The 13,592-nt window shown below is 40.5% G+C and overlaps 1 protein-coding gene across 1 annotated transcript in view; it reads right to left on the bottom strand.

Moving 5' to 3' along the window:
- LOC149460091 (uncharacterized) overlaps positions 1–13,592 on the bottom strand; it is a 370,510-nt gene that overhangs the window by 79,541 nt on the left and 277,377 nt on the right. Inside the window, 1 exon segment of the mRNA XM_089680163.1 lies at positions 6,043–6,297. Coding sequence (XP_089536289.1) covers positions 6,043–6,297 — 255 coding nt within the window.

The following is a 13,592-nucleotide window of genomic DNA, read 5'->3' as shown; positions in this document are numbered from 1 at the left end:
CGAATAAATTCGCATCGAATCAAATTTATTCCGCAAATTCAGCGAATCAGCCGAATCGAATTTTTGAATAATTTGCTCATCTCTAATTATTATTATACAGTATTTATAAAGCGCCAATAGTTCGCTCAGTGCTGTACATTACAAAGGGGGACAGAACATGTGACAGAACAATAACAATACAATGCAAAACATGAGGGGATTGAGGGCCCTGCTCTTTCGAGCTTACAATCTAGGAGAGAGGGGATGGTGGCACAGGACGAGATAGCTGTCGGGGATGGAGTGGTAGGAAGAGTGGAGGAGGTCGGCAAGTTAGCAAGCGGTGGGGTAGCCTTCCCTGAAGAGGTGGGTTTTCAGGGTGTGCCTAAAGGAGAGGAGAGTAGGTGATAATCTGATGGGTTGGGGCAGGGAGTTCCAGAGGATGGGTGACACCCTGGAGAAGTCCTGGAGGCGGGCATGGGAGGAGGAGACCAGGGAACTAGAGAGAAGGAGGTCTTGTGAGGAGCGGAGTGTGCGTGCTGGGCGGTACTTGGATATTAGGTCAGTGATGTAGTTCGGGGCAGTATGGTGGAAAGCTTTGTACGTCAGCGTTAGGATTTTGAATTTGATCCGTTGCGCAATTGGAAGCCAGTGGAGGGATTGGCAGAGGGGGGTGGCGGAGACGGAGCGGTTGGAAAGGTGAATGAGTCTGGCAGCCGTATTCAGGATCGACTGAAGCGGGGATAGCCAGCGGCGAGGCAGGCCAGTAAGGAGGGAGTTGCAGTAGTCGAGTCGTGATATGATGAGGGAGTGGATGAGCTGTTTAGTGGTTTCTGGAGTTAGGAACGTGCGGATTTTGGCGATGTTGCGGAGGTGGAGTCTGCACGAGTTTGTTAAAGATTGGACTTGGGGCTGGAAGGATAGGTTGGAGTCCAGAATGACACCCAGTACTCTGGCCTGTGGGGCGGGTTTGATGGTGGCGTTGTTCGATGTGATAGAGAAGTCAATGGGGGATGGTGTCCGGGCTGGGGGGAAGACAAGAAACTCGGTTTTGGAGAGGTTCAGTTTAAGGAAGTGGAGCAACATCCAGTCTGATATGTCGCTCAGCAGGTGTGTGATTCGGGTGGAGACCGAGGGGGTGAGGTGGGGGGTTGAGAGATAGATTTGTGTGTCGTCGGCATAGAGGTGGTAGTTGAAGCCGTGAGAGTGTATGAGTTGGCCAAGGGAGGAGGTGTAGATGGAGAAGAGAAGGGGCCCGAGGACGGAGCCTTGAGGGACCCCAACAGAGAGGGGAGATCAATATATTATAGGTCATGAAGTGTTAATACCGATCCCACAATACCAGCTTAAATGTATACTGTATATATTCCTCCTGCAGTGCATGTTCACCAATAATCTATTCATAGACCAGCATTTATAGAAAACTGAACAGATATAAGAAGTTAGCTTCAAACCTGCCATCAAACGAACATGGATCCAGGGTAAGTGGAATTCTGTAATCCTTGATAGTGGTTTTCAAGTGTAAGCAATCATTCCTTAAATGGATCAAATGATGTTACCCAAATAGGTATTTTCACATGTGGTATACAGCATAGAGTCCTGTTGGTCAGGTTATATATGGCACCATCACTGATGTGGGCAGTGATGAACTGATCAAGGTTTCTGCAGAGTATACAGCATATACAGCGGAGCGGCTGAGCCTGATTGTAAAGATGTGCATCACTGCCCACATCAGTGACAGCGCCATATATAACCTGACCAGCAGGACTCTATGCTGTATACCACGTGTGAAAATACCTATCTGTGTAACATCATTTGATCCATTTAAGGAATGATTGCTTACACCTGAAAACCACTATCAAGGATTACAGAATTCCACTTACCCTGGATCCATGTTCGTTTGGTGGCAGGTTTGAAGCTAACTTCTTATATCTGTTCAGTTTTCTATAAATGCTGGTCTATGAATAGGTTATTGGTGAACATGCACTGCTGGAGGAATATATACAGTATACATTTAAGCTGGTATTGTGGGATCGGTATTAACACTTCATGATCTATAATATATTGATCACTGAGATGTGCATTGTGTGGCTGCTGGAGTGTTGCTATTTGTCTACATGAAGTAATTTATTTGGCAATCAAGCCACCATCTATACCACCATGATTGCTTTTTGGAACACTATCTCTACATTGCACACACTAGTGTGAAACCCATCTTGAAAATATAAATTGAATCAGGTCTCTATGGGATATACAGTATATTGCTGCACCTGGTTTGATATCTCTATCCAGGTTTATATCATCTACAGCCTTGAGGACGTTCCAGAGAACTTATATCTTGTTTCAATACAATTTTTGGTAATATGCCTTGTTATTATTATTATGCTTATTATCTGTCAATTTTTCATGTGAAATCCAGATAATTGTTTAGAAAATAAGCGGACTAAATGTCCTAAATTCACTTCATGACCTAGATTTCTATTCTATAGCTCTCTCTGGCACTATCCCTCCTATTTCCACATCTTACACCCATTTCATCTGGGTTTTCAATAACCCTTCCTTGGTGCTGGGACTATAGCATGTGTGGCGTTACCCCGAACAACCATCACATTCTCTTCTATTTTTCTCTTTGGTAGTGGTGAGGCTCTCTCCTTTTATTGTTTTTGTTTTATCATGTGTATTGATTCGTGTCTTTACTGCAATTAAAGATTTATACACTTTTCTTATTACAAGTCGCAGTTTGATCTCTTTTGGACCCGCTTGACTTAGGCATCTTGTGCCTCCGTCATTGTTTTCCCTTCTTTTTCCCTCTGGCTCTAACTGCAGCTGTCTTCAGTTGTTCTTTGTTTGTGGGTTTTTCTGTCTTTAGTTTTGCCTTCAGGAAGTGAATTGCTTGCTCAGTTGGGTTGAGATCAGGTGATTGACTTGGCCATTGCAGAATATTCCACTTCTTTTCCTTCAAAAGCTCCTGGGTTGTTTTTGCAGTGTGTTTTGGATCAATGTCCATCTGTACTGTGAAGCGCCATCCAATCAACTTTGCTGCATTTGGCTGAATCTGGGCTGACAGTATATCTCTAAACACTGCAGAATTCATTCAGCTGCTTCTGTCTTCTGTCACATCATAAACACCAATGACCCAGTGCCACTGGAAGCCATGCATGCCCATGCCATCACACTGCCTCCACCATGTTTTACAGATGATGTTGTGTGCTTTGGATCATGAGATGTTCCAAGCCTTCTCCACACTTTTTTCTTCCTGTCATTCTGGTACAGATTAATCTTAGTTTCATCCATCCAAAGAATGCTTTTGCAGAACTGGTCTGGCTTTTTTAGATGTTTTTTGGCAAAGTCTAATCTGGCTTTTCTATTCTTCAGGCTTATGAATGGTTTGCACCTTGTGGTGAACCCTCTGTATTTGCTCTTGTGAAGTCCTCTCATGATTGTTGACTTTGACAACGATACGCCCACCTCCTGGAGAGTGTCCTTCACTTGTCTGGATGTTGTGAATGGGTTTTTCTTTACCATAGAGAGGATTCTGTGTTCATCCACCACTGTTGTCTTCCATGGACGTCCATGCCTTTTTATGATGCTGAGCTCACCAGTGCATTCTTCTTTCCTCAGAATGTAACAAACTGTTGATTTGGCCACTCCAAATGTTGCTGCTATCTCTCTGATGGGTTTGTTTTGTTTTTGAAGCCTTACAATGGCCTGTTTCACTTGAAAGGACTTCTCCTTTGAACGCATGATGTAGGTTCACAGCAATAGATTCTAAATGTAAATACCACACTTAGAATCAACTCCAGACCTTTTACCTGCTTAATTGATGAAGAAATAATGAAGGAGTAGCCCACATCTGGCCATGAAATAGCTTTTGATTCAATTATCCAATTACTTTTGGTCCCTTGAAAAAGGGGGGATGGCTATTCTTAAGAGCTGTAATTTCTAAACCCTTCCTCCAATTTGGATGTACCCTCACATTAAACCTGAGAGTGTGCACTTTCAGCCCATATCCATTATATAAATATAGCCTGAATATGTTTTGGTAAATACCTGAAAAAAACTAAAATTGTGCCTGTGTCCAAATATATGTGGACCTAACTGTATATGTTTGAGAAAACCGAGTTGTCAGCTGTTTTTAAAAGTCACTAATGCCAGATATATTAAAATATTTTGATACAAGCATCACTACAGTACAGCAGAGAATATGTGGTGATAGATGGAGTGAGCATTGGAAAAGTATTAAGCACATTATTTGGTGTATCATATACAATGTACATATTGGTAACATTTCTCATACTTACGCAGTATAGAAATTTCACGGCTATCTCCTTGTATATAATAGCCCACAACTGCTATGACCGTCACTGTGTATTGGTTCCCAGTGGTCAGATTGGTGATAGTTGCTGATTCTGTAGTTATATCATTGACGTTCTGAGTTGGATTTCCCCGTACATCAAGCAGATAGTAACTTTTGTTTCCTTTTGGAAGCTCCCAGCTGACATAAATTGTGTTGTTGTCTATCCTTTTGGCCCTCAGATTTGTGACAGAGGCAGGTTCTGTAATGAAATATTTAGGTAAATCTTTAGCTGATGTACATTTGATATGCTGCAAGTTAACTGAAAGCTATTTCATATAACGTCTTATAGCATCCTAAACTGTAAGCATATTGAGATTGTGTTACTGTTTTGATACACACATATACAATATTACTTTTTAGTATAATTGGCACTATTTATGAGTCATAATTCCTCCCACTGGAACCATTGATACAGTAATATTTCTCCCACTAAGACCATTGTTGAAGCACCGTTCCTCTCAAAGACACCAGTGATGAACCATTACTGGCACCATTCTTCCAAAAGACATCCAGTGATGAGCCACTATTCTTGCCACTGACATCATTGATGGGGCACTATTCCTCCCAAAGATACCAGTGATGGGCTACTCTCCCTGCCACTGACATCACTGATGGGTCACTATTTCTCCCACTACTACTATTGATTAGGCACAATTCCTCTCAATGACACCATTGATGGAGCACTATTTCTCCCACTGACACCAGTAATGTGGCACTATTATCCCCACCAATACCAGCAATGTGTCATCATTGGGGTCTAGTAGCATCAGTGATGGAGCTCCTCCAAATGACCACAGGTGTTGAATTATTTTTTACTCCTGGTGTCCACTAACCCTGGGGATTTTTTTAAGCTATAACTTTACATTGAGCCTGAAGTATTGTTGTTTTTTTAAATATCACTCTCTTCTGTACATAATAATGGCATGTTCACAGCTTTTCACAACACTACCTTAGTCAGTGACCAGTTATGTGTACTCCTGACCTGGAACCAGCCCATTCATGGTGACAGAATAAGAACATTAACATAAACATTCCCTCTATGATGTCCATGGAGGGGGGGGGGGGTACAGGTGTGACAGCTGAAGTGGTTAAAAATCTCTGATGGTGTGGCAGGAAAATGTGGAGGAGGTAGATATTATCAGATGGAGAGGGTATTTTCATACAAGGAAACTTGACACTGTATCCTGAATGGGCAAAGTCAGAGTTTCTGGAACCTAAAACAAATTCCTTAAAACTGATCCCAAGCCTCAGCATACTTAACCCTATCAACTACAGTATATTCTAAAAAGAGTCAGTATCATCTAAAATATCAGGCAAATGCTAACCATATTGGCCTAATACCCACACACCTGAGCGCTAGACTTTGTTGTTGATAGCACTAATTTGTAGGGTTGCCAAAAATATTGTGCCAAAAATGTAGTAGTAGTAGAAATACCATGTCTACACAAAACATGTAACTAAGGTTGTTATTGAATGTGCTAGTATAATTCTGTTACATTATTATTTGCTATCAGAAGGATGCACAAATATCAGAAGCCACTTTAAATGAGACACGATTTTGTAAAAATGCACAGCAGGTTCACAAAAAATCAAGAAATGTTTCAATAACACATTGGAAGGTACAAGGGAAAATATGAGCCATACATTCCGAATTTCTATATCAGTAATCTTTGAAAGACTGCAAAATATAAAACATTAAACATGCTCACTCGTAAAAGTGGATATGGATGATGTATTCCCTTCAACATGTTCACCTACAACAGCTGTGACAAGGAATGTGTAATAATTCCCAGGAGTGAGGTCCTCAATCATGTAAGAAGTTGTATTTGTATTGTTCTGGAAAGTTGTGTTTCCCTGGATCTTGATTAAATAGAAATCAGCCTTTCCAACTGGCTTCTCCCAGCTTAGAGATACAGCAGTGGTGTAGGTATACTGTACAAACAGGTTTCTTACAACATCAGGTTCTGAAAAGAAAATAGAAATCTTCATGTACTCATCCATATGAGCCTTATACATCAATGTGACATAAATATATCCTCTTTTTTGTCCCTATATGCCTTATGCATCAACACAGCATACATAAACTCATACAATGTTAAGATGTGTAAATATGGATAGGAAAGCCAAGTTCTCTGCGTAGCACTGCTATTTAAAAAAGCTCAGTAACAGGCTAACAGTGAAGATCACAATATACTGCTTAACCAATTGGCATTCACCCTATAGCAGATTTATTGCTACAGGGTGGACTCTCAGCCCAAAATCATGTATATAAATGTGATCTGTGCTCGAAAACATGCTCTCAGGCAGGGGGCCCGGTGGTGCTGTGATTCGGTACAGCACCGATCACTCACCAGATCCAGGCCAATGATGTTTGATTGAACCTGCTGATCAGTTGTACAGAAAGCAGATCTACGTGAGTCAAAGCTGCATACTGACACTGTAAAAGCACAGTTGCGTCATATTTAACTTCCTGATCACCCCCCAGTTAACCCTTTTACTACCCTATCACCAGTGTCATTAGTACAGTGTACAGATTTTTTTTACTGATTATTATTATACAGAATTTATATAGCATCAACAGTTTGCACGGCACTTTACAACATGTAAATCACTGTATTACTGTATTAGTCACTGTATTAGAGTAACAGGTGACTTCAGATAGCGTTAGTCAGTTGGCATCCCTCCCAGATAGCATCAGATTGCCTGCCTCTACATTACCATCACATTTAACCCTCTTATTGTGAGGAAAACACTCACATACACACTATAAACTTCCTTTTCTAGTATAGTGTCTGAATGGATCAATATCTTTGATCAGATCAGAATTAGCGTTCACAATAGTATGGTGTCCCTAAAAACGCAGCGTTGGCAGGATCAGCCCCGACATCTGCCAACATCTGCATTTAGCCCCTCTGATCCCCCCCCCCCAGCAAGCACAGTGTCAGTAGATCACTGTCACTTGATACATTGCACACAAAACTACAGTGTTAGCAAGATCAGGCCTGATCTCTGTTAGCACTAGCAGGTACATTTGTTTTTTAGCCATTCAAGCAGTCCCTGACAGCCAGGTGCTCTTATTCCCGTGAGACGCACTAGGTATCTATAAATTTAGTGGCCAAAATGTAAAACAAAAGGTACACTAGTGAAGAGGCTTACAGGATTCTGAGCATATCAGATGAGAGCGAAGGGGAAACCTCACTGACAGAATCTGCCTCAGAATACGAACCTGTAGAGAGCAGCAGCATCCTGAAAGATAGCTCAGACAATGAAGAAGGGGTCCCTGCTATGGTCAGGTGTACTCGACCCCATGCCCAGGTTGCTGAGGTGTTAGAATTGCCTGATAATTCTCATATGTAGCAGAGTGCCAGTACTAGTGCTGCACTGCCTTTTAGTTAATTTGTGAGTTACATACCAGCACTGTGTATCACTTGGTGAGTCCCATAAGTACAGTATAAGCTGGTGCGGTGGCTAGCACAAATAGTGTCCCACAACCACCAAGAATTCAAACAGAGAGCCGTATAGTCCATAGTGTTCTTCCAGATGTGCTTTCAAATCCTGATGGGCAGCCCACAAATTCTGCAGCACCCGTACTTCCCGCATTCACTGCCCAACCCGTAATTCAGGTGAAAACTGCAAATTTCACTACTCCCCTTCATTTTTTGGAGCTGTTTTTCATGGAAGATCTGTATAGATTGATTGTGGACCAAAGCAATTTATACGCACAACAATTTATCGCCGCCAACCCAAATTCAAGCCTTGCCAGACAATTTGCATGGAAACCTATTACGGTTTCCAAATTTAAATTCTTTTTGGGCCTAACACTTAACATGGGCATTAATAAAAAGAATGAGTCACAGTCATATTGGTCCACAGACCCGATTCATCATATGACCATGTTCCCTGCTGCCATGGCCTGGCATAGATATGGGAATATAATGTGATTTATGCATTTTAATGACAATGCACTCTGTCGTCCTCGAGGTGACCCTGAGTATGATAGACTCCACAAAACTCAGCATCTCATAAATCACCTTACCCTGAAATTTGCAGATGTATATACACCCCAAGAAAACATCTGTGTTGATGAGTCCTTCATTAATTTTTCTGGCCACCTTGCATTCAAACAGTAAGCATACCAGATATGGGGGCAAAATGTATAAACTCTGTGAGAGGGCAATAGGCTATATGTGTATTTTTTGGGGGAAAAGATCCCCCCAGATGCCCAAACTACATGGGTAGTAGTGGCAAGATAGTTTGGGACTTGGTGTCATTCTTTTTCCTTATGGGGTACCACTTATATGTGGAAAGTTTTTAAACAAGCATGCCACTATTTGAACACCTTTTTGATCTTGGAATTGGCTCATGTGGCACTGTGCAACTCAATCACCGGGTCTTCCCCCAATGGCTTGTAAATACCTGACTTAGAAAGGGGGAGAAAGCCTGCTTGAGAAATAATGAATTGCTTGCAGTGAAGTGGAAAGACAAACTGAATATTTTCATCCTGTCTTCCATTCACGCAGGCACGACCATCCAAATTTGTTGTTAACAAGCCCCTCTGTGTCCATGACTATAACCTTAACATGGGAGGGGTGGGCTTCAACAAGTAGATAATAAAGCTATACTTAGTCTCTCGTAAAACCAGACGCTGATAACAAAAAAGTATCTGTATATTTATTTCAATTGGCATTGTACAACGCTTTTGTACTTTACAAAGCAACTGGACGAAGTGAATCCTTCCTAAAATTTCAGGAAGAGATCATCACGGCCCTTTTGTATCCACAAGATGCTGAGGCCCCAACCCAGATGCAGTGGGCCGGCTGCATGAGAGGCATTTTCCTGATGCCATTCCTGGTACCCCAACCCAGGTGTCTGTTACAGACATGGAATTAGACATGACAGCCGCATTTCTGTCTCTTCTGTCCGACCAACCTGGTCTCTGCCTCAAGGACTACTTCTGTCGCTACCACACACAAATGGAGTATTAGTATAAGGTACAGCATGGCACAATGTAGGTTACATATTTACACAGGGTCTCGAAAGATGTTAGGTTGTCAGGAAACTGGGTATCGCATTTTGAGAGACACTAAAATCTAGAAAGTTTACTGTTTTACAAAAAAAAGTTAAAAATTAAAAAGTAAAAACAAAAAAGTTAAAAAGTAAAAAACAAAAAAAATTTAAAAGCCAAAAATAGTTGTCAATTTATTGAGTAATTGTTCTGTTATTGTATTTTATTGTTAACCGTTGTTGTTTTCTTTGCAGGAACGCCATTCAGCAGCAGCACCGATCTGTTTATTCTGATAGCAACAGGGTGTGCTCTCTGAATTTATGTCACCGCGTGCAGCACTGCTGAATGAGATTTATCTTCCACGGTTAAATAAAGAACATATACCCAAGCATGGGGTGGTCAGTGGGTGGATTGCTCCTATGCTTTGGCATTTATTTCTTTAATTTTTTTTTTTTGCAGATTTCTTCATCCACATTGATTGAGGTGAATGGAGGAATCTGTTAGTTTCTTATTTTTTGTTCAACCCACAGGCTGAATGAAAAAAAAGAACATTTCATGAGTGCACAACATTAGAAGTGGGTGGATGCAGAGCGGTATACTCTAATGTTGGTCATATCACACACTTTTTCTGGCAGAGATTTCTTCTCTTTTTTCATTCAACTCAGAGGCTCCATAAAAAAAAGAACAACATACGTATGTGCCCAACAAGGACTAGAGACATACTGGGACATCACTGGAATTTGAGTGGTTATACCAGGATGATGCAGCTACAGGAAACATCCTGGTATCCTTTTTGTTCAGCTGGTGGTCATGTAAAAGCAATCCTAGTGGCAAATTACTAGCTGCTGGATTGCTTTTACAAGCACCCCCCCCCCACTGACTTTCATGGCTTTCTTTGACTGTCCCCTGTCCCCTTGGGGAACCTGAAAATGCAGCTGGCATTTCTGCCAGCTGACCATGGAGCTGATCGGAGACCGGATGTTATGAGCATTTCATCAATTCAGTTTCATAAACGGCACCATTTTTGATTTGGGAAGGCATCTTGGTGTGATCAGATGATTTAAGGGCAGAGGAGATGTCTAGAGTCTAATAGACCCCAGATTTTTCAGAAAGGAGCACCTGTCACTGCCTATTGCTTTGAAAGGGGATAATTACATTACATGTGATAACAATAAAAGTGATTTAAAAAATGAAAGGGACAGTGTAAAAATAATAAATAAATAATTAAAAAAAAATTAAAGCAACCCTGCCTCCTTGTGCACAAGGTTTATGCAAGTTTAGGTCCCGTGTCAGTATGTAAATATCAGTTGCACCATGCATGTAGGTATCGCCACGGACGTTAGATCAAGAGCAGTAATTCTAACACTAGAAGTCCTGTATAAATCTAAAGTGGTAGTCTGTAAAGGCTTTTAAAGTGTTGTCTATGGATATTAAAAATTTATGTAATTTGTCTTGCTGCACGGGACGTGTACAGTTTTTAAGCATGTCATGTTCAGCATAACATCATCTTTTATATTTGACCAAACAATGGGCCAATATATTGTGTTTGTGTGCATTAAAATTCAAAAAAGTGTATTTTTTCCAAAATGTGTTTTTGAAAATTGCTGTGCAAGTACTGTATGACATAAAAAAACACCCACCATTTTATTCTCTAGGGCATCTGCTTTAAAAAAAATATATAATGTTTGGTGGTTCAAAGTAATTTTCTAGCAAAAAATACAGATTTTTTTTTCAAAGACTTGGTCTTCAAGTGGTTAGAGTGGATGATATGTGGTGTAACATTGTAATGCTGGGCATAAAATGGCAGGATAACACAACCCCCCCAAATTACCCCTTTTTGGAAAGTAGATACCCCAAGCTATTTGCTGAGAGGCATGTTGAGTCAAAAGAATAATTAATTTTTTACCACAAGGTTTTTGGAAAATTACAAAAAAAAAACTTTTTTTTTTTTTTTTTTTTACACAAAGTTGTCACTTAAATGATATATTGCTCACACATGTCATGGATATATGTGGAATTACACCCCAAAATACATTCTACTACTTTTCCCGAGTATGGGGATATCACACGTTGAGATTTTTTGGGAGCCTAGCTGCAAACAGGAGCCCAAAACAGGAGCACAAAAAATTCCGTTATATATTTTATATAACATAAATTAGAAAATATTGGGGTCTTTTTAATTTTTGGTCTTTTTTGTTTATATCCCAAAAAATAAAAACCCAGTGGTAATGAAATGCCACCAAAAGAAAGCTCTATTTCTGCGAAATAAATTATATAAATTTAGTTTTGGTACAGTGTTGCAAGACAGTGCAATTGCCGGTTAAAGTAGCGCAGCGCCGTATAGCAAAAAATGGCCTGTTGTGCAGGGGGGTAAATCTTTTAGAGATCAAGTGGTTAAAGTACTACAATACTTCAGCTAAAAGATTCCTTTGCTTTTGACAGTGCTGGGCAAGTTATAATCTCTGTTAGATTTCAGATTTTGTTTGTGTTCCCATTCTGGAGATTTTAAATGCTTTATAAGAAAAGGGAACAAAAAACAACCTGAGTATGATCTGAAGAGAAATACAATCACTATGATTGATTATCATTGATTGATATAAAATACTGTATATACATATCACACAAAAGTATCACAAAAAACAGAGGAACCAACAAGCAACTTGTCAACTCATCAAGGTACATTTAAAGAAAACTTGCACAATAACCACACCAAGGCAGATAATAGCCCCCTTAAACATCTGCTGCTCAAAAAAAGTATCAAGCAGTCATTGGGGTTGATTTACTGAAGGCAAATAGGCTGTGCACTTTGCGAAGAAATTTTCACTTTGCAAGGGAATATTCACTAGGAATCATTGAATGTGGGGAAGTTGTTCTGACTTTCCTCATCCAATCACGTGAATGTAAAAATTATTATTTGATATTCTTTGCAAAGTGAATTTTCACCACAATTGCTAAAGGATAACTTCCATGCAAAGTGTAACTTCCCTTGCAAAGTGCACAGCCTATTTTCCTTTTGTAAACAGAGCCCACTGGGTTTCAACAGGTAGTGCAATAATTCAGAAGGTGGTGCTCCAAATATCTAAAAAAATGTGCAACAGAACAGCACAAAACTAAAACTTTCAATATTTGAATATAAAGGTGTCTAAGAAAACACTTTCAAGATGTAAACATGTATTGTAATACACCTTTTTCCACCTTGAAAGGAAGTAATTGGTATTTATTCATTCAAGAATTTCCTCAAACTTGGTTAACCAGCATTCTGAGACAACAGGACCTCCTGAAAAAAATTGGTATAGTTGTATGGTACTTTATAAGTTAAAAGATTTGTCCAAAACCTGTAAATGAAGTGAAGCATGTACTGACAATAGCATATGATATCCGACAAACAGTGTGTATCATGTGTCCAGCAGACAGAGCTGTTGAGCTCTGGACCTGTATATGGAAACACCACAATCCTACTCAACTAAGAAGGATTAAGGGCCCATTTACACTGTTACTGCATTACAACGCACTAAAATGCATGCCTCCAAGTTCCCCCAAAATTCTGTGATTGTTTGATACACATGTAACACCCTGCTATTGTTCAGGCTGCAGCATGTTAAGAGAGACACAAGGTGGCAGTGTCCTGCAACTCAATGACACACACTCTAGTGAAAAGCTTTATGTATTTTGTAGGCTGAACCGCAGGACTTTGCTGGAAGGCAATGAACTTGGATACTACATTTCCCAGAGGAGCTGGCATATGGACAGAGGCTAATAAATGTAGAAGCCTGGGAACCCAGCGGCAGGAAGTGAGTGGGGAGAGAGGAGGAAGGAAGGTGAGTTGAAGGCTGTGCGCAACGCCGGAGGACCAGACCAGGCTGCACAGAGAGAAAGCAGAGAGAACGGGAGGAAAAGCTGACCGCTGACATCACCAAAGAGTCTGGAGAGCTACCCAGAGTGCTGCTTTCACAAACTAACTCTGCAGGAGAAACCACAGGACGACAACAGATCTGGTGAGAGAGTCCCATTGTCCAACCAATTAAGTTATCCCTGACATTCTTTTGAATCAGCCATTCTCTATCTAGTTACTGACATTATAGTACCCAGATGGTCCGTCGGTGGTATGCTGGCCTGGTCGGATCACACTGCTCCTTGGATCCACACAGAGAACCTAAAAATGCTGGGGCTGAGGTATGGGAACTCAGTGCCAGGTATAAGGAGTAAAAATACTCATAGTGTAGTATGTTTTAAAAATATTTATTAAATCCAATA

The sequence above is a fragment of the Staurois parvus genome, unplaced genomic scaffold (genome assembly GCF_062004578.1).
Source record: "Staurois parvus isolate SC_StPar_1 unplaced genomic scaffold, SC_StPar_1.0 ptg000235l, whole genome shotgun sequence".
NCBI lineage: Eukaryota > Metazoa > Chordata > Amphibia > Anura > Ranidae > Staurois > Staurois parvus.
Note: the sequence above shows the minus strand (reverse complement) of the source record. Positions and strands in the feature narration are given on the sequence as shown.